General features: G+C 52.8%; 2 protein-coding genes and 1 pseudogene across 4 annotated transcripts; all 3 read right to left on the bottom strand.

Moving 5' to 3' along the window:
* Positions 1-13: 13 nt before the first annotated feature.
* LOC310884380 (protein SLFN14-like) lies at positions 14-11756 on the bottom strand (annotated as a pseudogene). The gene is made up of 4 exons (XR_014589243.1): positions 10861-11756; positions 10199-10327; positions 7465-7530; positions 14-7380 (listed from the first exon to the last, which is right to left on the bottom strand). The product of XR_014589243.1 is annotated as a protein SLFN14-like (transcript).
* A 1023-nt stretch (positions 11757-12779) lies between these two features.
* Positions 12780-17807, bottom strand: BCL7B (BAF chromatin remodeling complex subunit BCL7B). Of its 2 annotated transcripts, none has more exons than XM_083806212.1 (6): positions 17542-17807; positions 17189-17264; positions 16869-16965; positions 14785-14955; positions 14471-14550; positions 12780-14014 (listed from the first exon to the last, which is right to left on the bottom strand). In XM_083806212.1, the coding sequence occupies exons 1-6, from the start codon at positions 17631-17633 to the stop codon at positions 13922-13924; spliced, it is 609 nt and encodes a 202-aa protein (XP_083662338.1). In that variant the 5' UTR covers positions 17634-17807; the 3' UTR covers positions 12780-13921. The 2 variants fall into 2 exon arrangements, with proteins under 2 accessions (XP_083662338.1, XP_083662337.1); XM_083806211.1 differs by having other exon boundaries at positions 14785-14970; positions 17542-17795.
* A 382-nt stretch (positions 17808-18189) lies between these two features.
* Positions 18190-22894, bottom strand: TBL2 (transducin beta like 2). Its single transcript, XM_083806206.1, has 7 exons — positions 22728-22894; positions 22516-22646; positions 22259-22443; positions 21461-21612; positions 20191-20317; positions 19141-19293; positions 18190-18768 (listed from the first exon to the last, which is right to left on the bottom strand). Exons 1-7 carry the CDS (start codon positions 22858-22860, stop codon positions 18312-18314), a joined length of 1338 nt encoding a protein of 445 aa, XP_083662332.1. The 5' UTR covers positions 22861-22894; the 3' UTR covers positions 18190-18311.
* Between the last annotated feature and the right edge of the window lie 43 nt (positions 22895-22937).

The following is a 22937-nucleotide window of genomic DNA, read 5'->3' as shown; positions in this document are numbered from 1 at the left end:
GCGGCCGTGGCTCCGCCCCAGGCGGGAGGCGGCAGGGCCCGGGTCTCCGCGGGCCCCCGGCTCGGCCCAGGGGTGCTCTTGCTGCCGCGGGCGCGGTGTCCGCAGCCGCCGTGTGCGGGGGCTCCCCGCGGCCCCTCAGCGCGAAGCCCCCGCAGCCGCCCGCTGGCGATTGTGATATATGGAGTAATAATTCGTGTCATGAAGATGGTTGATGTTAATAAAGAAGGGGGAGATGTGGGAGTGTGGCCGGGGGGGTCGACAAGCCCCATGGTTGGTGATAACATCGGACTCTTAACGATGAGGCCATCAGGAATGTAAAGAGTTTAGAGGGAACAAAGAAGGGTGATTCAGGAGACGCCATGCCGTCTCGGGTTGCTTGTTCTCCCTGCCGTTAAGGCCTGGAAGTTGCTGGGGGTTTGCTGGTTGCCGGGCAAAATTGTTTGACCAATGAAGAGTTAGTGGAAAAGGACTGCTGTGGGGCGAATGGTGTAAGAAGGGAACCTGTCCTCAGTATGGGATGCAACATGATATGATGAAGTTCTGTCATCAATAAAGTAGTAGCAGTTACTGATCCTAAAAGAACCCTGGTGCCCGTGTGGTCGTTACGCCACAAATGGCACCTGAACAGGGACCTGAAGAAAACAAACAGGGACGTGAAAAAAACAAACAGGGACATGAACAACAGGAACAGGGACAGGCTAACAGAACAGGGACCAGGACAGGAACAGGGACATTGATCACCTAATGAAGATAAGTTAGGCCGAACTCAGCAAACCGCTCAAAGAAACTCATATAGAAAGTTGCTGGAAATAGGCGCACCGGAGCTGGAAGGAAGCTCAAGCTGAGAGAAGCGGACCCACGCACACAACTGCCCCTCGCTGGCCGAAGGTAAGCAGTTGCGTGCTATGGGGAATCGTATGACCTTAGAAACAAAGACTGTCCTGGTAACCTTACAGCTTATTCCCTTTATTAACAATCAGGCAGTTTATGATCCTGAAACATGGGACCAAATTGAGGTCAAGGTGTGGGACTCTGCTACTAAAAACGACAAGGTTGCGGTGGGATTGCTCGGCACCTGGCAAGCAATCTCTGAGGCCTTAAAGAGCCATGTGCGACCACAATGAGAAACGTGTGGTTTGCCAGATAGTGAGGGAGCTGCGGGCTCGTCCACCGATCCTTCTGCTACACCATCGGCCCCCCGCCGCTACTGCCGTCGCAGGCCTTTGCTGTCACCCCCTGGTGACCTGGACGTTCCTTTTGATCCAGGCCCTATAGGCCCTGAAAAGGAGCCGGATCTGTTACCCTTCGATCCGGGAGGAATAGGATACATAAGGCCCGAAGGCCGAGTTGTTTAACAACTTAAAGCGAGATGTATTGTTCCCACGACTAGCCCTGGAATTCTCCGGTGTTTGTAATCAAGAAAAGGAATGGAAAATGGAGACTGTTATATGATCTGAGAAAACTTGATGAAGTCATGGAAGATATGGGAGCACTTCAACCAAGATTACCAACTCCAACTATGCTCCCCCAGTCATGGACATTAATAGTAATAGACTTAAAGGATTTTTTGTTAAACACTTGCCAGAATTCGGAAAACTTTGCCATGTTTATGTTTCAATTGATACCTTTTCTGATTGTACATATGTATAGGCATACTCGGGTTTCTTATGAATATGTAAAAGCAATGTTCTATATATTTAGAAAGTTTGACGGTTGTGCATGCGTGTTGGTAGAGCGTAGACTCCCCGCGCACCCAGTGCTGTTTACTTGCCTTTTATAAATATTACTAAATTCAGATTGAGTTGTCTCTTCATTTATAACACGATGCTGGCAGAGAAGACGGCCTGCACGCCGCGGAGCCTGATACGCGGAGCTGAAGGCCGAGAGCTGTGAGGAGCCAACTGCGAACTTTTGCCTCTCGCTGCTTGTTTCCCTGCTCCTGCCCACCGCTTCCCTAAGGAACGGGCGTCTTCAAGGGGACACCAGTGCTGCCAGCTAGGGCCTCGCAGCCACGTAGCAGCGGGCCGCTCTCTTGATATGAGCTGGGGCTGCGCCCTGCTGCCAGCACACCACGCGTCCCTGCCGTTTCGCAGCCCCCCACCCAGTACCACCCAGCCTAGCCTCCTGCCTGCCCTGTCTGCATAGCTTGTGGTGGGATCTGGTGGAAACATCCCGGGAACCCACCTGGTCTGTGGCAACCAGGTCTGCCCTTTTCTCGGGTCTCTGGGCAGTGTGCGTACAGCATGCAAGGAGTTAATAGCTAAATGACCCCCTTTTAACAGCACCTGTTAAACAAACTTCATGCGATGTAGTTCCACTTTCTGAAGGGGAGCAGCGCAGCGGGGGATGTGGGGCTGTGTTGCTCCTGCAAGAAGGCAGGGGCCAAGCACACTGTGGGCGCTGGCAGTGTGATGTCCCCCGTTGCAAAGTAGCCACCTTCTTCCACAGCTCCATGCCTAGCTGGACATGAAACATTGTTCAGGCTTTTATAAAAGGTCAGTGTTTGCAGCACAGTCCAATGCAACTTTGCTCAAACTGCCCTCACTGTGCCTTGGGATTTCAACCGGTGGGGCTGTGCTGCTCACTGACATGCTCACACTCCAAATATTTTCCGACATGCAACATCATGCTGCGCAGCACAGCCAGCTGCAATCACGCATCTCCCTGGTCCTTGTGCCTCCACCACATCTCCAACAGACCTGGCATGTCAGTACATTTGCAGCAACTTGCGTCCAGGTGCCTGACTCCTTTCCCAGACTGCCTGGCACCCTGTAGAAGTTGCACACCACCACTTCAGGTTTCTCTGCAACTTGTTGAAGTCTTCCTTGGGTTTATTTTTTATTTCTCATAGGACTACTGCCACTCCTTGTCCTACCGCAAGGCAGCTGCTGTGGTCTCACCTGAGTCGCAGCCTCTTGCCCCGCTGCCACCTTTCCCCATCCTATGATTTAACCAGAGGCCCACTCACTGGGTCTCTCATGCTTCACTCCCATTTTAAAAGAAGGTAGAAAAGAGAAACTGGGGAACTACAGACCAGTGAGCCTCACCTCTGTGCCTGGCAAGATCATGGAAAATGTCAAGACACATGCAAGACAAAGAGGTGATCTGAGACAGCCAGCACAGCTTCACCAAGGGTAAATAGTGCCTGACCAATCTAGTGGCTTTCTATGATGGAGTGACTGCATCAGTTGACAAAGAAAGACCAATCAATGTCATCTACTTGGACTTCTGCAAGGCCTTTGACATGGTCCCACAGGACATCCTGGTCTCCAAATTGGAGAGAGTTGGATTTGATGGGAGAACCATTCAGTGGATAAGGAGTTGGCTTGAAGGTCGCACGCAGAGAGTGGTGGTCAATGGCTCTATGTCCAAGCAGAGGCTGGTGACACGTGGTGTCCCTCAGGGGTCTGTCCTTGGACCAGTGCTGTTTAGTATATTTATCAACGATATAGACAGTGGGATCGAGTGCACCCTCAGCAAGTTTCCAGATGACACCAAACCGAGTGGTGCAGTTGATACGATAGAAGGAAGGGATGCCATCCAAAGGGACCTGGACAGGCTGGAGAAGTTGGCCCACGTGAACCTAATAAGGTTCAACAAGTCCAAATGCAGGGTGATTCACCTGGGACGGGGCAATCCTGGACATGAGTAACAGGCTAGGAGAAGAACTCACGGAGAGCAGCCCCACAGAGAAGGACCTGGGGATCCTGATGGATGAAAAGCTCAGCATGAGCCAGCAGTGCACGCTTGCAGCCCAGAAGGCCAACTGCATCCTGGGCTGCATTAAAAGAGGAGTGGGCAGCAGATCAGGGGAGGGGATTGCCCCTCTCTACCCTGCACCTGTGAGGACCCACTTGGAGTACTGCGTCCAGGTCTATAGAGCCCCCAGCACAAGAAGGACGTGGGGCTGTTAGAGTGGGTCCAGGGGAGGGCCACAAAGATGATAAAAGGGCTGGAGCACCTCTCCTGTGAGGAAAGGCTGAGAGAGCTGGGGCTGTTCAGCCTACAGAAGATAAGGCTCCGGGGGTGACCTCATTGCAGCTTTTCAGTACTTAAAGGTGTCTTATAAAAAGGATGGAGGACTCTTTACTCGGGTAGATAATGACAGGACAAGGGGGAATGGTTTTAAACTAAAAGAGGGGAGATTTAGATTAGAGGTTAGAAGGAAATTTTTCACTCAGAGGGTGGTGAGGCACTGGCACAGGCTGCCCAGAGAGGCTGTGGATGCCCCATCCCTGGAGGTGTTCAAGGCCAGGTTAGATGAGGCCCTGGGCAACCTGATCTAGTGGGTGGTGTCCCTGCCTATGGCAGGGGGGTTGGAACTAGGTGATCTTTGAGGTCCCTTCCAAAACAAGCCATTCGATGATTCTATGATTCTTCAGATATGTCTCTCCTTCCAGCCTGGCGTGCCTGAGCGCGGGGCCCAGCTCAGCAACCCACCTCTGCCAGCCAGGACCCCACTTCTGAGGGGTTCCCCTGTACAGGCCTGCTGGGGTAGGAGTTGCTTCCCACTGCTACTCTTGGGATGTTTTGGTCAAGGCAAGTTTAAATACCGCAGGAGGGCATATTCGCTTAAATGTGCTGCAATGCTGACATGACACATGCCACATCAAACTGGCACACTGTACCGGGTCTGGCTGGGATGTTAACTTTCCCTGCAGCAGCCCATACAGTGCTGTGCTCTGCACTTGTAGCTAGAACAGCAGTGGTATCACACCCGTGTTGTGTCTGCTGCTGAGCAGTGCTGGCACAGCATCAGGACTCTCTCTAACCCCCGGAGAGCCAGCAGGCTAGGGGTGGGCAAGAGGTAAGGAAGGAACATCACCAGGGCAGCTGACCTGAGTCAACCAAAGGGATATTCCATACCATATGATGTCAGACTCAGCAATAAAACGTGGAAAAAGGAAGAAGAGGGGAGGGGTGGGCTCCTGTTGTGAAAACGTCTGTCCTCCCAAACAATGGCTACGTGCGTTGAGGCCCTGCTTCAAGGACGTGGTCAAGCATTGCTCATTTGTGGGAAGTAGAGAGTAATTTCTTTCCTCTGCACTTCCACACAGCCTTTGCTTGTTGCTTTTTTTTTCCCCTTTTCCCCTTTCCCTTTTTTCCCTTCAGCTGAATTATTTAATTAATAATAATTTTTCCTTAATAATTATTTTTTCCTTTAATTAAAATATCCTTATCTCAACCCGTGAGTTGTTTCTTTCCTTTTCTTCTTCCCCTCCTCTTCTGAGGAGGGGGAGTGAGAGAGTGGTTGTGGTGGAGTTCAGCTGCCTAACAAGGTAAAACCACCACACACACACACATAGTTTGAAGTATAAACCCTGATAGGATTCAGATACCTCACCTTCTCAGACTAGTTGTTATAGAAATTTCTCAGCAGTCCCTGCTGGTATTGTAAGGCCCTTACATTTTCAGATCTGGAATGCTGGCCATTACAAATACTAGAGAATGCAAAATCAGAAAAAAAAATATAACAGACACTGATACAATTGTACAAAAGTCACAGCAAAATATCCTAAATATCCTTTTTTTTTTTTTTTCCTGGGCAAATATGGCATTATCATGCGACTATTTTTTCAGCTTTTTAAAATCTAATAAAGTAAGTGGTAACAGGAACTATGTCACAAGAAAAACTTTGGCAAAGCTCTGGCAACTGTTGGCATCTGAGACAGAAAGAAAAGACATAATTATGTGGTAGATTCTCAACAGGTTTCTGCACAATTGGACTTTCAATAGCCATATTGCTTTTATCAAATTTGACATGACACTAAGAATTGGGCGGTCAACACAGACACAATATTGCAACAGATTGTTAACGTCAATAGTCCCAATTAGATGGGAAATCTACATGACTCACTGCAGTTTCTAAACAGCTTGAGTGAGTAGAAACGTGAGCAGGTAACAAGCAAGGAGCATGATGGAGGTGTTGAGCAAAGGACCTGGCCAGGCTGGAGAAATGGGTGACAGGAACCTCCTGCAGTTCAGCAAGGAGAAGCGCAGAGTCCTGCCCTGGGGAGGAACAAGCCCAGACCCCAGGACAGGCTGGGGCACCCAGCTGGAAAGCAGCCTGGCAGAGAAGGCCCTGGGGGTCCTGGTGGGACTGAGTCCAAGTTGAACATCTCTTGTATGAAGAAAGGCTGAGAAAGCCAGACTCTTTTCAGTGGTGCCCAATGCCAGGACAAGAGGCAACGGGCACAAACTGGAACACAGGACGTTCCCTCTGACCATCAGGAAGCACTTGTGTGCTGTGCCGGTGACAGAGCACTGGAACAGGCTGCCAGTTGTGGAGGCTGTGGAGTCTCCTTGGAGATGGTCAGAAGCCATCTGGACAAGGTCCTGGGTCCAGGTGTCCCTGCTTAAGCAGGTGTTTGGGCAGGATGACCTCCAGACATCCCTTCTAACCTAATGCAGTCCGTGATCCTGTGGTGCTTCCTTCCCCAGGAAGTACATTCCTGCTGATTTTCATGCCATCTCTAGCACTTGGGCAACTGAATGATCAGGTGCAGCTGACCCGTCTGAAGACTAATTTGCCAAAACCAACCCAAACCAAAACGAAAAAGGACCAAAACAAAAAAACAAAAACACCACTAAAAAAAAAAGTTCCCAGCTCACTACACTGTTCAACAACCAAACCTAGAGGTACAGGACTGTACTGTTCGACTTATTCATCAATGACTTGGATGATGGAACAGAGTTAACCCCCAGCAAGTATGTGGATGACACAAAACTGAGAGGAGTGGCTGACACACCAGAGGGCTGTGCTGCCATTCAGAGGGACCTGGACAGGCTGGAGCATTGGGCGGAGAGGAACCTCATTAAGTTCAACAAGGGCAAATGCAGGCTCCTGCACCTAGGGCAGAATAACCCCATGCACCATTACAGGTTGGGAGCTGACCTATTGGAAAGCAGCCCTGCGGAGGAAGACCTGGGAGTCCTGGTGGACAGTAAGTTAACCATGAGCCAGCATTGTGCCTTTGTGGCCAAGAAGGCCAATGATATCCTGAGCTGCATTAGGAAGAGTGTTGACAGCAGGTCGAGGGACTTCTAATAGCAATTTTTCTAATAGCCAGGTGGCTGTGGATAGTTTATTTCACTTTGTTTATCTTCATGCAGTGCAACCATGGCTTTATACAGACATTAACAACAAGCAAGTGTTCTGCATCTCATGTGTACCATGAAATATTTCTGCCTGTACCATAATGGAGTAGAGAAATACAGCTCTGGTAGGAAAGCAGATACCTTGAGAAGCAGGATACAGGATGTGGTGCTGAGCGCAGGTGCAGGATGGCAAGAGATGGGGCACAGGAGATCCCAAGGCCAGAAACAGCTATCAGATTGCCAGATGAAGAAGAGCTGCCCCAGAGCTCAACAAAACTGTTTCTAAGGATAATAAAGAACAAGCATCAAACTTTTGTGAACCACACTGGGCTTACTAAATTCAGATGCAATGGTGAAGTTGCAGACCAGTGAAGGAAGAACAAGGTGTAAAAGTGTCTTAGTAAACAAACAGCAAGTGACCTCAAGTGGAACCTGGAATGAGGAAAAAGCACGTACTTAGTCCTGACAAAAGACTCAACTCATTACTTAACTATGTACTTACTCCTGATGAAAGAACTGTGGATGCTGACAACTTGTGATAACAGCCCCTGGCAGACTGAAGCTGTAACATTAGGACCCTGAGTGGCAGAGGAAGGCTGAGCATAACACCCGGAGCAGAACTGGATATTAGGAAAAGTGCAGGCAACTATTATTATTGAGAATTTATTTGTGTAGTGGTATTCATATATTGCCCCTTTTTTTATCTGTAATTATTAGATCTAGACTAATAATAATTCTTTGATGAGACTATTGAAATCTCACTTACTAGAAATAAATTATTCTCTCTTTTCTGTTTACATTTTGCCCATGAGAAGATTTCTGAGCATAACAGGTGGCAGCCAGTGCCTAAACCCCTGTGACATTGGGTATATTCTCATAGTTGTGATTATAGTTAGTGGAAAAAATGGGGGAGAAGAGATCGAAACACCTGAAAAATTAGGGAAATCAGCATTCTTGGAGCACTTTCACTTTTAAATACCTCAGCAGTGTTTGTGGTTTTTTTTTCATAAAATCCTAAATTTTATGCTGCATTATCTTCTTAGAAGCTCTGTCAGATACAATCTTGAATTCCAAAAAATGTCCAGAATAAATGGCATACCAGGAGAGGGGCATTCTTGGAGTTCAGACACACATTTGATATGTGCTTTTGAATACACATCTCTCACATGGAGGACCAATTGCCAAGCTCAGTTTATTTGCAAGTTCCTCATGCAGATTTGAAACATCTTTGATGGAAAAATATGTTATATCCGTCAGCATTCTTCCATGTGAACTTTTAAAACACAACACTAAATAACTAACATTAATATTTTGAAACCTCCCTTCTCAATCCTGCTCAAGAAAATGCAGCATACGTAGTTAAGAATGACAATATTGTGTCAAAGCAACATGATCTTGATTTGCTGTAGAAGAGGGCTCAAAGCATAGATGACAACGTTCAAAGGCAAGATCTAGGCCCACATCGGATGAGTTTGTTGAGACTCCAGTGCACAAGTAAGAGACACCTGAAATGCGAGTTCAGCACACCAGCATCCTACCGGAATTACCTGCATGTACCATGAGTTTCTTCAGTAGATATACCTCTCCTAAAGACCTTGCTGTTTTGTTCTCCCATCAGCATCACCCTCTTGGTGTTTTACCTGACTCTGTCCTTTGAACCTTCTTCTCTCAGTGGGCTGGGACTGCAGCAAGGACAGAGTTGCTGCCTTTGATAAAAGACCTGAGCCTCTGAATAATCCTGTGCTGGGCTGCAAACAGCATCCTGCCAGGAAACAACCACCTGCAGAGACGAGACGTCTCAGATCTACGTGCAGACCAGGAGTGCAGGATAGATTGTGCACAACATGAGAAGCTGCCTGGGGTCTGCTGGGGACGGAGGTGCCATTTGACCAGCGTATTCTTTGCTTTGTGCCATTGCTGCCATGAGCACACACAGGTGGGAGACTCATGTTACAGGGAACCACAGGGAAAGAAGGGCCAGTTTTGTCTTAAAATTGAAAAATTCTTATCCAAACCTGTGGACTATCAAATAACAGATTAAGTTCTGTAGGACCTGCCATACAGGTCTTGCTGTGGGGTGATGGAAGAAAATGCAGGACACAGCTTTTGAAAGGGAAAGATTTCAAAATGAAGTGGGACAACATGATTAAAACAAGCAGAGCCTTACATCCCTGCTCCTTCAAAACATGGCTCTTAACAACTATGGAGCCACACTGGGTATGCAAAATGAGTTTCAATTGACACCTGAAATGTGTGAGCACCTCAAAAGGGGAAGCAGTTTGCAACATGCTGTGTACTGAGCATTGTGCTTGCTGGGCTGTAGAATTAAAAGGACTTTCCTCTACCTCCAGCCATTCTCTGAATAGAGCACTGAAGAGGCTTTAGTAGCTACTTCAGTGTTGCTGACGTCATTACAGATGTTATTAGTACTTGATGTGGAAAAGGAGAAGAAAAGTTGCAGGCAGGTCATTTGACACAATCATTACAGCTAAAATTACTATTTTGTTTTACAGCTGGCACCAAACAGCTTGTGGCAAGTTGTCGCATCTACACTGACCAAGCCAGGGTATGGAGGTTAATCCTCACTAGTGCATCAAGCACTGGGAATTTCACTCCATGGTGCTCAGTGCCAGTAAGGATTTTTTTTTTTTTTCCAAAATAGATAATTTTAGGCACATAAAGTGGCCAGATTTCCACCAGGAGTTCACTCCCTGCTAAGCATCTTAACAGACAAAGCTAGTTTCAGAAGTCTTTTGCAATTCTCATTAAGAATTAATGGAAGCTCCTAGGCAATTTTGAATCTGTCAACTTCACTTAAAGGTATATGGGATCCCTAGGAAGTCTTCTTTCAGTTGGGAGTGCTTCAGAAAGTCCTGCTGAGACAGTTCAGAGAGCAGTGCTTCAAAGAATGGTTTGAGGTTGGGGACCATTTAAAATACAGTGACTACTAGTGCACAGAACTGTGCTACACGGCAAAGCCTTCTCTAGGTTTGGTGAGAACACAGAACAAAATAAGTTGGTTTTCACTCCCAAATGTTTACAAACCAAGGCAGAAATTAAGTTGGCACTAGCATAAATGCAGACTTCCCACAATTTTTACCTGAATCTGCAGCTGTCGTGAGCTCCATCTGTTTTTTTGCTGCTCAGTCTTTCGACTGTCACCTGTCACAATCCAGGATTCAGGGTTGTCATGGAAAACAACAGAGCAAAATGGTTCAACTCGCATAGAATAGAATCATAGAATATCTCAAGTTGGAAGGGACCCACAAGGATCACTGAGTCCAACTCCCGGCACCACACAGGTCTACCCCAAAATTCAGACCATGTGACTAAGTGCACAGCCCAAACGCTTCTTAAACTCTGGCAGGCTTGGTGCAGTGACTCCTTCCCTGGGGAGCCTGTTCCAGTGGGCGACCACCCTCTCAGTGAAGAACCTCTTCCTGATGTGTAGCCTAAACCTCCCCTGCCTCAGCTTGACACCATTCCCACGGGTCCTATCACTGGTGACTAAAGAGAACAGATCGGCGCCTGCCCCTCGTGAGGAAGCTGTAGACCGCGATGAGGTCTCCCCTCAGCCTCCTCTTTTCCAGGCTGAACAAACCAGTTCTCACAGCACGTACGTGGTCCTGCAAGCATTCTTTGTCATAAATGCTCAGGATATGTCTGAAGTGACAGATGGGCTTTGATCTCATGATATCAGCTATTGTTTTTTCTAAAGCTTTTTTCTGTATTTTACTATGGCTTCCACTTTTCTGCTGTCACCTGCTCCAAAAAAAATAAATAACCACCCTGAGTGTTTGCAAAGACAGAGACATACTTTGGATGTTTTTTGCCAATATATTCCAAGACATTCTCTATAGAGTTCTTAAATTCAGTGTGTTGTCTCACTGAAATCCAGGACCTTTCCAACCCATCAGTTTTTCTCTCCTTAAAACCTGGCAATGGCATCTTGCACGTGGTGCTCCTCAGTGCTCAAAGCGGTCTCCTTTGCTCCCCTATCAAAATTCAGCAGAACTTTCTCAGTGCTTCGCTCATTCTCATTGGCTCAGCTTTCCCTTTGCCTGAGAAGTCTAGCAGCTCCACTTGGAGCAACAGGCAAAACGGAAATTACAGACCTGTGGGACAAACCAGTGCTCATGCTATAGATATGTGGCTTTGTGGATGCACTTTTCTGCTCTGGACCTCCACAGCTCTGCATTTTAATAACATACAGAAAGTGACTCTGCTGCTGCATCTTCATGAAGTATTTGCTGGTCTCCGTGCAGACAATGCACTCCCTGAGGCACTGCTCTATGTCCAGGCCAATACCATGCTATTGGCAACAGTAATTCTTGTCCTCTGTCTCCATCCTCACTCCTCCTGAATTCAGCAATACACACTCTGCTTTAGAAAGCTCATCTCTTTGCCTTCTCTGATTGCAAGAAGTCTTCCCTCTGGATCTCTCTCCTAAAAACTATTTTCCTAATATCTGTAACTACATCAGGATGGTTTGTTTTCAAATCTACCAGCAGCTGCCCTTCTTGTCTGGCCATCAGGATCCTGAAATGAGAAATTATTAAAAACACTTGGCAATTATACAAGGCAGTGTAACAAAAGGAACCATACACCCGTAGTTTAGGCTTATACACTACATTTAATAAATGGAAAATAAAAACCATTATTCGCAATGCACAAAGACAAATCAAAGACAGAGTGTTGCAAAGATACCCAGGGACATCATGTTAATTAACCTAATTTATTGGGCTCTTTTGCATAAGGTAAGGCTTACGTGGGAAGGCAAGGCTCTTGAATGTGCCAGTCACCGTACAGGTACAGGTGACAGTCTCCTCTGCAAGCCTCTGCACCACAGCACCTTTGGCTGGGTGAGATGACACTCCCCAGCTGTGTCCTTGATGAATTATCACAGTCCAGCTGCCCTGGCCCTGCGTGGCCATTTCAGTATATCCATGATCCATCTCTAAATGTTATCTTAAAGCTGCGCGCAAAACACAACCCAGCCATTTTGACTATGCACAAGGCTGCTGTAAGTGTCCATGTAAAGGACTGGTTTCTCCAGGCTTTCCAAAATTATCTCCAGCACTGTCGTAACTAAAGAGCAACCTTGAACCTCCTCCTCATCACCATTTGACGTAAATGCCACAAGTTTTGTGACACAACTGTGGCAGTCTTGCGGGGCCATGCGGGACACCACTGGATTTAGGCGCAGCTTGCAGGAACACAGACTGGAGCCTGGTGGTGGAGCAGGAGCAGCTCGCGAGCTCACTGGAACTGCATGCACCACACAACGCTGGCAATGGTAAAGCTGAGCTGCCTCCGCACCGAGCCCCTCGGTTGAGCCCCCCGCAGCTGCATGTGGGGGTGGTAGCACCACGTGGATGTGCTGGGACCGGGTTTGGGCAGGGCAGGCTCTGTGCTCCACTGGGTTTCACGCCCCATGGCCACCAGCCCACCTCCTGACAGGGGGCACCGGGCTTGACTAGAAAGACAGGCGATAAGCAGCAGGCCTGCAAGCCGTGGTGTGGGAAGGGGGCACCAGTCCCAGTCTGGTGGAGTGAGGGCTCCGCACCAGCTTGTCCCATGAGGCTGGGGGGGGGGACGCAAATCCCGGTGCTGCCCACCACCCATTCCCAAACTCCCACCCCAGCGCTCCTCTCCCACCTGCCCCCACAGTCACCCAGCACTGTTATTTCAAATAGTTTAATTTTAAAAATATTCTATTCAGTGCTAAAATATCTTTTCACTTCCACGCGCGGCCGCGCCTTCGGCTTCGCCAGGCTCGATCACAGACAGACTCGGCAGGACATGCAGTGGCGGCGGGGAGGCCCGGCGCGGTGCTGTGGGCCAGGGTGCTGGTGCGGGGAGCTTAGGGACATGGGCATGGGAGGGCTCCCTGGGGGTTCCTACATCTTGCCCGGACAGGGTGTACCTCAGGGGCAGCTCCCCCTGCTCTGCCAGCCACGAGGTGCAGGGCAGCAGGAGGGGAGCGGGGTGCAGATCCAGCCGGGACACGGCCACGCTGCCTGCCCCTCTCCCCTGCCAGCCTCTCTGCGCTCCAGCCCCCCCCCCCCCCGGCCTCTGCAGGGGGCAGCAGGGGCTCTGTGAGGGCCCGGCGGCAGAGCAGAGGCAGGCTGCACCGATGCGTTCAGTACCTGCCCTCCACAGTGGTAGCGCTCCTCTCTCTTCCGATACAAATGGCTTAAATTAGCAGCTTATTGCACAGCGTCCCAGCGTGGGATCCCTGCCCAGCAGCATGAAGGGCTGTGGTCTCTATTCCCAGGGTGCTCTCCCCCCACCCTCCATTGCACTTTACACCTACGGCAGGAACGCCCCAGCCCACGGTCACAAGGGAGCAGACAAATCGCTTCGTGCAGGTGGAACACAGCTCTTTGGTTCCCAGCACGCAGCAGCTGGTGTGGAGGGCAGACACGAGGCCCAGAAACAGGCAAACAGCATCTGCCAGCGCCGTAGGGGCGATGGACACTGGGGAGCCCCGAGGATCCCTCCCTCTGTGCATGCAGACCACCCACCAGAGACCCCACGCCGCTATAGTACAGGTCAGCAGGGAGAGCGGGAGCCAATAAATAGAGGCAAATTTGTAGGTACTGGTGGCAGCCCCATCTGGCCGGGGGAATCGTTTGCAGGCTGCCTCTGCAGGGGCTGGCAGGAAGCTCCTGCCCCTGAGGGCAGGGCAGGCTGGATAGCGAGGTGGCAGGAGGGCCCTGTCCCTCAGGAAGGGCAGGCTGGGGGGAAGCACCCCGGCCCCCAGGGGAGGGCAGGCGGCTCTGTGAGGGGCTGGCGAAGGCTCTCCCCGGGGACGGGCAGGCTAGCTCTCCGAGGCCGTGTGGCACACAGAGTTCTGATCGGCACAAAATCTCTTCAGAGGCGGCGCACCAGAGTCCTCCTCCTCTTCAGTTACCTGCAAGAGCCAGAGGTCACCGGCAGTGACAGGAGCTGAGTGCGCCCACGAGGCCACGCTGACCTGCTGGACACGGCTGTCTCTCCCCCTGCGGGGACGCCCTGAGCTTTCCTCTGTGAGGCAGCCTCAGCAGGAGCCAGGCTGTTAACGAGCTCCTGGGCATCAGCAGTGAGAATCCACCCCAGCCCTGGAGTCAGCTACAATCATTATTCTACTCCACCTCCACACGTTTTCCACACACAATTTAGGCCCTGAAACCTGAACTAAACCACAGGACCCTGCAGGAAGCCAGGAGGTTTGGGGAGCTCCTGGGGGCGGTTTGGGACTACAGAGCAAGTCTATACGTCTTGACATTTCTGCTACAATAGACAACTGGTGAAACAGTAAAGGCGCTCTGGGAAGACAGGGCAAGCTGGGTGCGTGCACATTTTGACATGGTTTCAATCCTTCCCTTACCTGAGTCTCAAGGGGGACCGGTTCTTCCTTTGTGAGAGTGGGAGGCTCATCTGCAACTTCCGAGGAAGGCAGGGATGGCTCTGGAGGGAACAGAAGGGTTAACAACAGTGCAGACCCAGAAGCACAGTGGTACTCAGCCCACTGAGCCAGGAAAGGAGACCTCCAGCAGAGGTGCCTCAGTCACCCGCCTTATAAGAAAGACGCAAGCCCTGTCACAAGGCCCTCTAGCAGTGCCTTCCCCAGCCTCCCTGGCCCAGCTGGCCACCTCCTCTCTTCCCAGCCCAGCAGCCATGCCCGGGTGTCCCAGAGCCCACCTTCCAGAGTCTCCTGCCCCAGCGTGGGTGGCTGCGAGTCGTCCGTGCGGAAGTCAGATGTGTGGGCAGGACTCATGGACTCACTCTGCTGGGGACTGGGGCTGGAGTTGGGGCTGCTGTCCACCTTGAGCTGGTAGACATCCGACAGGGAGCTCTGGTTACTGTTCTCATCTGCAGAAACAGCACCTAGTGAAGAAGAGTACCTTGATCCAGCAGCACAAGCAGCCAAAAGCAGCACTGAGAGCCAGGGCCATGGAGGGCTCATGCAAACGGAAGAACAGTCAGTGGCATTCACACAAAGGGTTCACAAAGTCACTCAGCAACAGTCAGAGCGTCTTGACGCGGCACTCCCCACCGGGACACAACCAGCGCCAGATCCGCAGCTGCCCCACAGGAGAGGGAGCTTCTGCCCAGGGAACCGGAGAGGCTGAGCAGGGCAAAGGAAAGCAACCTGGGGCTATTCAGAAAAGAAACGAGCACAATGTGCAAGGGTGACACAAAGCTCTGCACTGCCAAATCTCACGTCTGCAGCTTGTGGTGGGCACCTGCACCTGGGTGTTTGAGGGCAGGAGGCCTCTTGCTTCTGTACCAGAGTTTTGTACCTCTTCTATTTGCAAGGCAGCAAACTAACAGCAGACCAAGACTCCACACCTGCCCCCCAAGGGAAGGCAATCCTGTTTTTCCAGGTAAAGTGGTTCCATGGGGGCTAAACTGCAGACCTGCACTGCTAACTTGTTAACTGCATCTACTGGAAGCACCAACACAATGCCTGATGTCCCCTAGCCACAATGAGGGTTGATTGTGTTGGCTGGGGACAGGCATCCACTCTGCTCCAGCTGTGGGCTCGTGCGCTGATCACCTCCATCAGAGATTGCTCGTGGCTGCTACAGCGCTCTTAGATCACAAGCAGCGACCCGCAGGAGAGAGATGCTGCTCCACAGGGAAAGGTCTGAGCAGGTCTGAAGGCAAAGCCCTGCATCCCCACACCAACCCAGCCAGAGCCCACTAACAGTACCAGGGAAGAGGAAAGAAGCCCATCTTGCCACTGCAGCACATCCGGCAGCAAGGGAGGTGTAGTGTTACATCCGCAGAAAACCTCTCCTTTATCATCTCACACTGCCTTCCCTCAGTCTGGCAGCAGCCAAAGATCCTCTAGGCTTTTATCCCAAAGTCCATGCCAGTCCTTACAGTAACCAGGGGCCTCAGATGCACGCAGCCATTCATCTTTCCCCAGCAGGGACTCAAAGTGGGAATAGGAATCCCCACTCCTCCTGTTCCCCGTTAAACTGCTCACAGAGAGATTCCAGAAGCAGCTGATTACGATTCTTTTTGATGGCAAGAACCAGCAGTTTCACCAGTGTCCTGGTTTCAACTAGGATAGAGTTAATTTTCCTCCTAGTAGCTGGTAGGGTGCTATGTTTTGGATTAGGATGAGAAGAGCGCTGATAACATGCTGATGTTTTAATTGTTGCAGAGCAGTGCTTACACCAAGCCAAGGACTTTCCAGCTTCTCGCTCTGTCCTGCCAGCGGGCAGGCTGGGGTGCAGCAGGAGCTGGGAGGGGACAGACCCAGGACAGCTGACCCAAACTGGCCAAAGGGGTATTCCATACCATCTGATGTCATGCTAAACAATATATAGGGGTGGCTGGCCGGGGTGGGGGGCCGGCTGCTCGGGGATAGGCTGGGCATCGGTCAGCGGGTGGTGAGCAATTGCATTGTGCATCACTTGTTTTGTACACATTATTATTAGTAGTAGTACTATTATCAATATTATTATTATTATTATTCTGTTCTAATAAACTGCCTTTATCTCAACCCACAGGCTTCACTTTCCCGTTTCTCTCCCCCATCTCAGAGAGGGAGGGGGGAGGGTGAGCGAACGCCTGTGTGGTGCTGAGCCGCCAGCCGGGATAAAACCACGACAAGCAGGCACAGCCCGGGAGCGGCGCAGCACAGCTCCGCGCTGAAGACGCGCGCTGCTCTCCCCGCCAGGCAGCACGCCCAGCCCGGCGACATCCCCCCTGCTGTAAGGCCTGGGAGCCTTGCCCCAGCTCCGCAGGGCCGCGGGCTCCGCCAGGCTCACCTTGAAACTCCAGGAGCAGCGAGGAGTTGGCGGAGGTGTCCGCCGGGAAGCCGTTGGGCTCTCGGGCAGCGCTGCCGCCGGACTTGGATTTCTCTTTCTTGAGGAGAGAAAGAAAAGCACGGGGACGAGGCGACGGGGCCAGGCTGCAGGGCGCGCCCCGCAGAGGCCGGGCCCGGGCCCGCTCCCCCCAAGCCCCGGCGGCAGCGAGGGGAGGGGGCGGGGTGGGGCGGGGGGCGGCAGAGCCCGGCCGGGGCGGCTCCTGCGGGGCCGGGAGGGCGGGGCGGGGCGGGGAGGGGGGGGTGCCGCGGGGCGGCGCTCACCTCCTTGCTGTCGGCCACCGGCACCCACTTGAAGATGCGCAGCGAGGTGTCGCCCACCGTCACCCACTTCTTCTCCCTGCGCCACGCGGCCGTCAGCGCCCCGCCGCCCCCTGCGCCCCGCCGCCCCCCGCCCACCGGGCCCGCGGCCCGCCCGTCGCGGGCGCTTCCGGCCCCCGCCCCCACGCAGCCGAGCGCGCTGATTGGCCGCCGCCGCCCTAGCACCGCCCGCCGCCCCGCGCGGCGCTCCGATTGGAGGCCGGCCCCCGGGGCGCCTCCGCCGACGGCCGTGTGGCGCGGTGATTGGCCGCGGGTCGGCAGGCCCCGCCCCCGCCCCCCCGCGCCCCGCCTCTCACCATCTGCGGACGCGCTCGATGGCCGCCATCACTTTTTTGATGTCATCCTTGGCGCGGCTGCGGGTCTCGGCGCGCACCGAGCGGCCCGACATGGCGCCCGCAGCCCCGGCAGCCCCGGCTCCGCAGCACCCGCCGCCGCCCCCCCGCGCATGCGCAGGCCCCGCCCCGCCTACGAGTCGCGTCAGCGCGTCGCCGCGTCACGCCGCGCCCGGGGGAAGGGAGGGGGGAGGCCTCGGCGTGGCGGCGCGCACTGCGCCTGCGCGCCTCGCCCCGCCCCGCTCACCCGCCCCCCCGGCGCGCGAGGAGGAGGCGCGAGGGTGGGGCGAGGCGGCCGCCGCCATCTTGCGCTGGGGCCGGCCCGGGGCGGGGCCGCGGCCAGGTGCCCGCGGAGCAGTCCCCGCGGCCGGCCCCCGGCGCGGCGAGGCGACCCCTCGTCCCCGCCCCGCTGCCGGCACGCAGCCCCCGTTGCCGCCGCCTCTCCTCCGGAACGGGAACGGTCCCCCCGGCAACCCCAGCGAGCGCTGGGCGCCGCTAGAGGCGGGACCGAGCAGCCGGAGCCAGCGGGAGGCCCTTGGAGCCCGCCTCTCGCCCCCCCCCCGGCATCGTCCACCTCTGCACTACCCCAGTCAGAACGCACAGAAGGAAGGCTCTGCGTGAGCAGGCGGAGTGCTCGTTTATTACAAGTCGTTCGGGGTTATTAAAAATCAGCCGCAGCACGCTGCTCCCTGCAGCTGTACCGAATGGGAAGCCGCTCCCGTGGGCAAACAGGACTAGTGCTTCCTGCCGTAGATTGCCGCCAGTGCCTTCCTGGCACTGGTGATCTGCTGCTCCAGTCTCTCTCGGGTGGCTTTGTTGGCAGTTTTTTTCAGCATGGTCTCCATCTCTTCCACCACTGCCCGGTAGCCAGCAGTGTTGTGGAACACCCGGATAGCCCGGTCTCCGCAAGACACCAGGTAGCGGCTGCTAGTGTCAAAAGCCAAGTCTGTTATGTACTGTCCATGAACACCAACAAAGCGCTCCTCCTCTTCTCCTCTTCGAGTGTTGTACACAATAATGCTTGTACCACAGGAGATGGCTGCGACATGAGCATCAGGGGACAGGGCAATGTGACACGGTTCTGTTACTTCACACTTCCCTGTCAGAAGCAGGTATGGATCTTGTTGCTTCTTATATTCCACATCTGTGTCCCAGAATTTCCATGTACCATCCTTCGAAACAGTTGCCATCCTACAGGCAGGACATAAACCACATGTGACTGCAAGGAAAAACGGGTAGCACCTATTCCCCTTCCACATCTGCAAAGAAGGAATCCTTTCCTTTGTGGATAGAGCGCTCCTTTGGGCAGTGTGAGCCTGTACGCACGTGTGTACTTCATCCTCCCTTCTGGAGCAACGGCCACCCACCAGGAGGAAACCCTTGGGGAAGACGAAGATGGCCCAAAACAATCCCTGTGCTCCCAGGAGCGCACACACACAGCAGAGTTCCCCCACACTGTGCAGGGCAGCAGCCCGTTCGGATGAGCTGCTCGGGCACACTGGAAGGGGTGAGCACACGTGTCCTGATGGTGCTGTTTCGGGCAGTGAAATAACACGAACTTACCGCCTCGAGTCATTAGAGAAGGAGAAGTAATGTATGCCAGCAGTGTGGCCTTTCAACTCAAAAGCCCTGGTCACTTCCCGGAAGTCTCCACTCTTGCCAAAACACACTTCCCACACCTTTACATCAGGGGTAAAGCCACATGATGCCACAAACCTGGGTAGAAGAAAGCAGTGAGACAGGGTATTTGTTACAAATTTGTTATTTTGGCTGGGCCATGGAGCTCCATAGCCACAGCCACACAGAGCTCTCCTCTGGCCTCCTGAGGGAGGCAGAGGTCACTTGCAGTCCTACAGGGTGCCTGCACAGAGGGGTGTGTAAGAAAGGGCTCTGTGAAGTCAATCCCATCTGGACACCTACATTCAGAACTTTGCTTTGGTCTGCTGAAAAAGTTTTCACTGAAAGCAGTCTAGTAAAGGGAACGCTAAGGAAGGCCACCACGGACAAGAGCAGCAACTCCACGACTTAACATTGAGAAACTACTCAGACAAAATAAAAAATCTAAGTGCTCTGACCCCCGAACTCAGTGGGATCAGTGCATACTAAGAGTCTTGCTACAGCAACAGGTTAGAGACAGAGCTGAGAACAAGATTTTCCTGATAAAGAACCTTTAGGTAATAAAGATTTTAATTTTGTAATTAACATTTAAAAGGTTAAAAACTGTGCACTAGAAATGTTATTTGCTTTGTACAGATCGTTTACATTGGCCCACCCACTTTGCCACCCAAAGCCAATGCTGTTCTCTCCCTCAGCTCTTCAAGAGATGGTTAATGGGAACAGCAGTTCCTGAGACACAAAGACAAACCACCAAGTGTCTGAGACCGTGCAGGTGGGAGTCAGCACTCCTGGAGGGACTGCTCTTGGGGGCAGGAATCATTTTTAAAAAATAAAAATAAAATAATGTGGAACCCTCAGAAAACTGCATTATAGTAACAGCAAGCTGCAGATGATCTGATCTGATAATTTCCCCTGAGAAGGAGCGAGGTTCTTGTTTATTCTTGTGGCCTCCCACTTCTCAGCAGGAACAGCTTGGAATACCTGCGTGCACCTCACCTCCCACAGGGTGACACTGCAGCATAGGCATTGTTCATCTGGTTAGTGTTAATGCTGGCAAGGACTTCACCTTTCAGGTTCCAGATCAGGATGGTAGTATCACTGGAAGCTGTCATGATAAACTTTCCTGGGGAAAAAAGACAGAGATCAGGAGAGCATCTAGGCCTAAAGCTGTCACAGGCTTACCAAAGGACTAGGACAGTCCCTAAGCAGGGCAATCTCTCTCTGCACCAGAACAATCAAGAAAACCAAAAGTAGCACCAGAATTCGAGTGCTGATCTCCTGGCACAGACTGAAAAGCAGTGTCAGAAGGCTCAGCTCCTGGTTAATACCTTAATGCTCAAACCTGTGGCTTCAGCAGCTGTCAGCTGGCAATGGGCGCTCATGAGACCCTGTGTGCTTCTCACCCCAGGACCTTTCAGATCCCATTTGCAGAGCTCAGTACCACACTGGAACCACAAGAGAAATGCAGCAGACTTGATTCCCCCCCCAAAAAAACACAAGTTGAATAGGTATCTCTAGCTTACAAGTCATGGATTACAGACAGGTAGCTGATCAGAGTCACACCGGTATTGTCCCTGATTACTGGTGCTGTCAATGTTTCAGACTTTGGCTTGCAATGCTTACCCCCCTTGTTCACCTCAGCCTGGGCACAGCCGGAGTTGCATAGTAACCTTCAACTTCATTGTTGCAGTTTCCATTTTCACTTTTGCAGCTGAACAAGGGCCTCAGTTGACATTTTCTCTGCTCTTCTATTGTAGAGAACTTGTATCTACCCACTTTCATCTGTCCACTGTCACATGCCTGAAGCATCCATCAGTTCCCTCACTGCTAACAAACTCCCCCGCAGGCTCTGGCCTGAAAAATCCTAGAAGTCCAAGACAGATCCTATGCTTCCTGATCTATGAACTTACTAGGGAGATTTCTGACTGGTTAAAGAGACAAGTGAGCCAGAGAACAGAAATGCTCTCAATATTGAGACCAGACCTCTTTGCAACAGTATCCTTGAAAAACTAAATTAAAAGACTGTGCATATCAGGGAGGTAATTCTGCGTTTACATGAAAATTGTTTCTTTGCAACCTATGTCTTCCAATTTACCAATTTAGTAAACAAAGGCTAAAAAATAACATCTAGAAGACCACAGAGAATCAAGTGGGTCTTAATTAAGCCAAAAACCCTAACACTTTAAACCCAGCAGCCATTGCTTTAAAGGAAAATCAAAGCAGATCTGGAGAGCCTTGACAAGTGAGCAGATGGTCATCACCATACCTGTCTCTGCAATTCCTATATTGATGACAGGAGCTTTGTGTTTCTTTGGGAAGTCCTCAGAAGTCGCAGTGAAGGTGAAGTTGCCATCGTCCTTCTTAGTCATTTTGTAGACGCGAATAGTCTCGCCATTCGCCAGCCAGACAATGAATGCCCTAAGCGGAAGGATATGTCACTCTGAACCATTAAGAAACAAGTTACCTCAGTTCAGCTTATCTATAAGGTAAGTTAATAGGTCGGTCATTCAGTGACACCTGGAGAAAGGGACATACAGTGACAGATAAAAAGCTTTGTTTTATGAGGGTACCAAGTTCTCCCTGCGTTAGCTCAATTGCAACACTGAATGGAAAACAACACCTGGAAACCAGATGCTTTCCTCTCTCTAAAGGAGGCCACTTTGCAAAACGCCAAGGCAGGCTTTCCAAGCAACCTCCCCAGGCAGCTGGAGCTCCCTCCCCAGTTCTCCAGAGAGGCCTAGCAGTTCAAGCTGGCTTGCTGACAGAGACCTTAACAAGCACCTTCCACGGGGGCAGCAAGCTGGACGCTGGGATATATGCCCAAGCACCATGCTGAAGTGCCAGCTGCTTTCAGGAGAAGCCACGTATCAGTGGTACCGTCAAAACCCTGCGAGACTTCTTGCAGGCGTACAGCCTCCCTGCAGCCCAGGTGATGCAGCCCTGACTTCGACCGGGGCTCGGGCCGCGCGTCTGGCAGCTCCATCCGCGGGGCCTCGGGGAGCAGCAGCACCGCCCGCGGTCCCCGGGCTGGGCAGGGATGAGGTGCGGGGAGGCCCGGCCCCACCTGCAGTCTGGGCTGAAGCGGACGAGCTCAGCGTGGTCCAGCTCCACGTTGGCCCGCAGACACCGGTGCTCGCGCGCTGTGAAGTCACGGGTGCTCCACAGGCGGACGGTGCGGTCGTCAGCACACGACGCCAGGTACTTGCCGCTGCTGCTGAAGTCCAGGCAGGACACGGAGCCGCTGTGGCCCTGCAGAGAACGCACGGTCGGGAGGAGAAGGAGGAGAGCGAGGGGCGCCCGGCAGCGCGGCCGGCACGGTACCTTGAGGGCGGCGACCAGGAGCCGGTGCGTGAAGCTGTGCGGCTGCGGCTTGTCCCTGCGGGCCCGCGCCGGCAGCTTCGCCTTCCTGAGGCCCTCCGGCTTGGCGGCGGCGGCGCTGCTCGCCCCGGGGCCTGGGGGGAGCGGGGATCAGCGGGGAGCGGCTCTCAGCGGGCAGCGCCGCCCGGCCCGGCCCGGCTCCCCGCGGTACTCACCGGCCGGCGGCGCGGCGGGCAGCCCCCGCGGGGCGGCGCGGCGGAGAGCGGCCGCCAGCAGCGGGACCGCGACCAGGACCAGGACGAGGGCCCCCAGCGGCCCCCACCCCCCCAGCGCCGCCGCCGCCTCCATCCTCCCGCCTCCCTCCCTCGTGGCACGGCCCAGCGCGCCTGCGCCGGGCGGCGGCAGCGGCTGAGGCGCGCCCCGCC

Source organism: Anser anser (assembly GCF_964211835.1).
Source record: "Anser anser genome assembly, chromosome: 20".
NCBI classification, from domain to species: domain Eukaryota; kingdom Metazoa; phylum Chordata; class Aves; order Anseriformes; family Anatidae; genus Anser; species Anser anser.
This window is presented reverse-complemented; position numbering and strand designations above follow the sequence as displayed.

Excerpts from the sequence above, each read along its gene's own strand:
- BCL7B (XM_083806211.1), bottom strand. The coding sequence starts at position 17,633 with ATGTCGGGCCGCTCGGTGCGCGCCGAGACCCGCAGCCGCGCCAAGGAT. Across the intron at positions 17,265-17,541 it reads ATCGAGCGCGTCCGCAGATG|GGAGAAGAAGTGGGTGACGG; the intron begins GTGAGAGGCGGG and ends CGCGTGGCGCAG. Across the intron at positions 14,551-14,784 it reads GGGGCAGGAGACTCTGGAAG|AGCCATCCCTGCCTTCCTCG; the intron begins GTGGGCTCTGGG and ends TGTTCCCTCCAG.
- TBL2 (XM_083806206.1), bottom strand. The coding sequence starts at position 22,860 with ATGGAGGCGGCGGCGGCGCTGGGGGGGTGGGGGCCGCTGGGGGCCCTC. Across the intron at positions 22,647-22,727 it reads GCCCGCCGCGCCGCCGGCCG|GCCCCGGGGCGAGCAGCGCC; the intron begins GTGAGTACCGCG and ends CGCTCCCCCCAG. Across the intron at positions 20,318-21,460 it reads TATAGGAATTGCAGAGACAG|GAAAGTTTATCATGACAGCT; the intron begins GTATGGTGATGA and ends TTTTTTCCCCAG.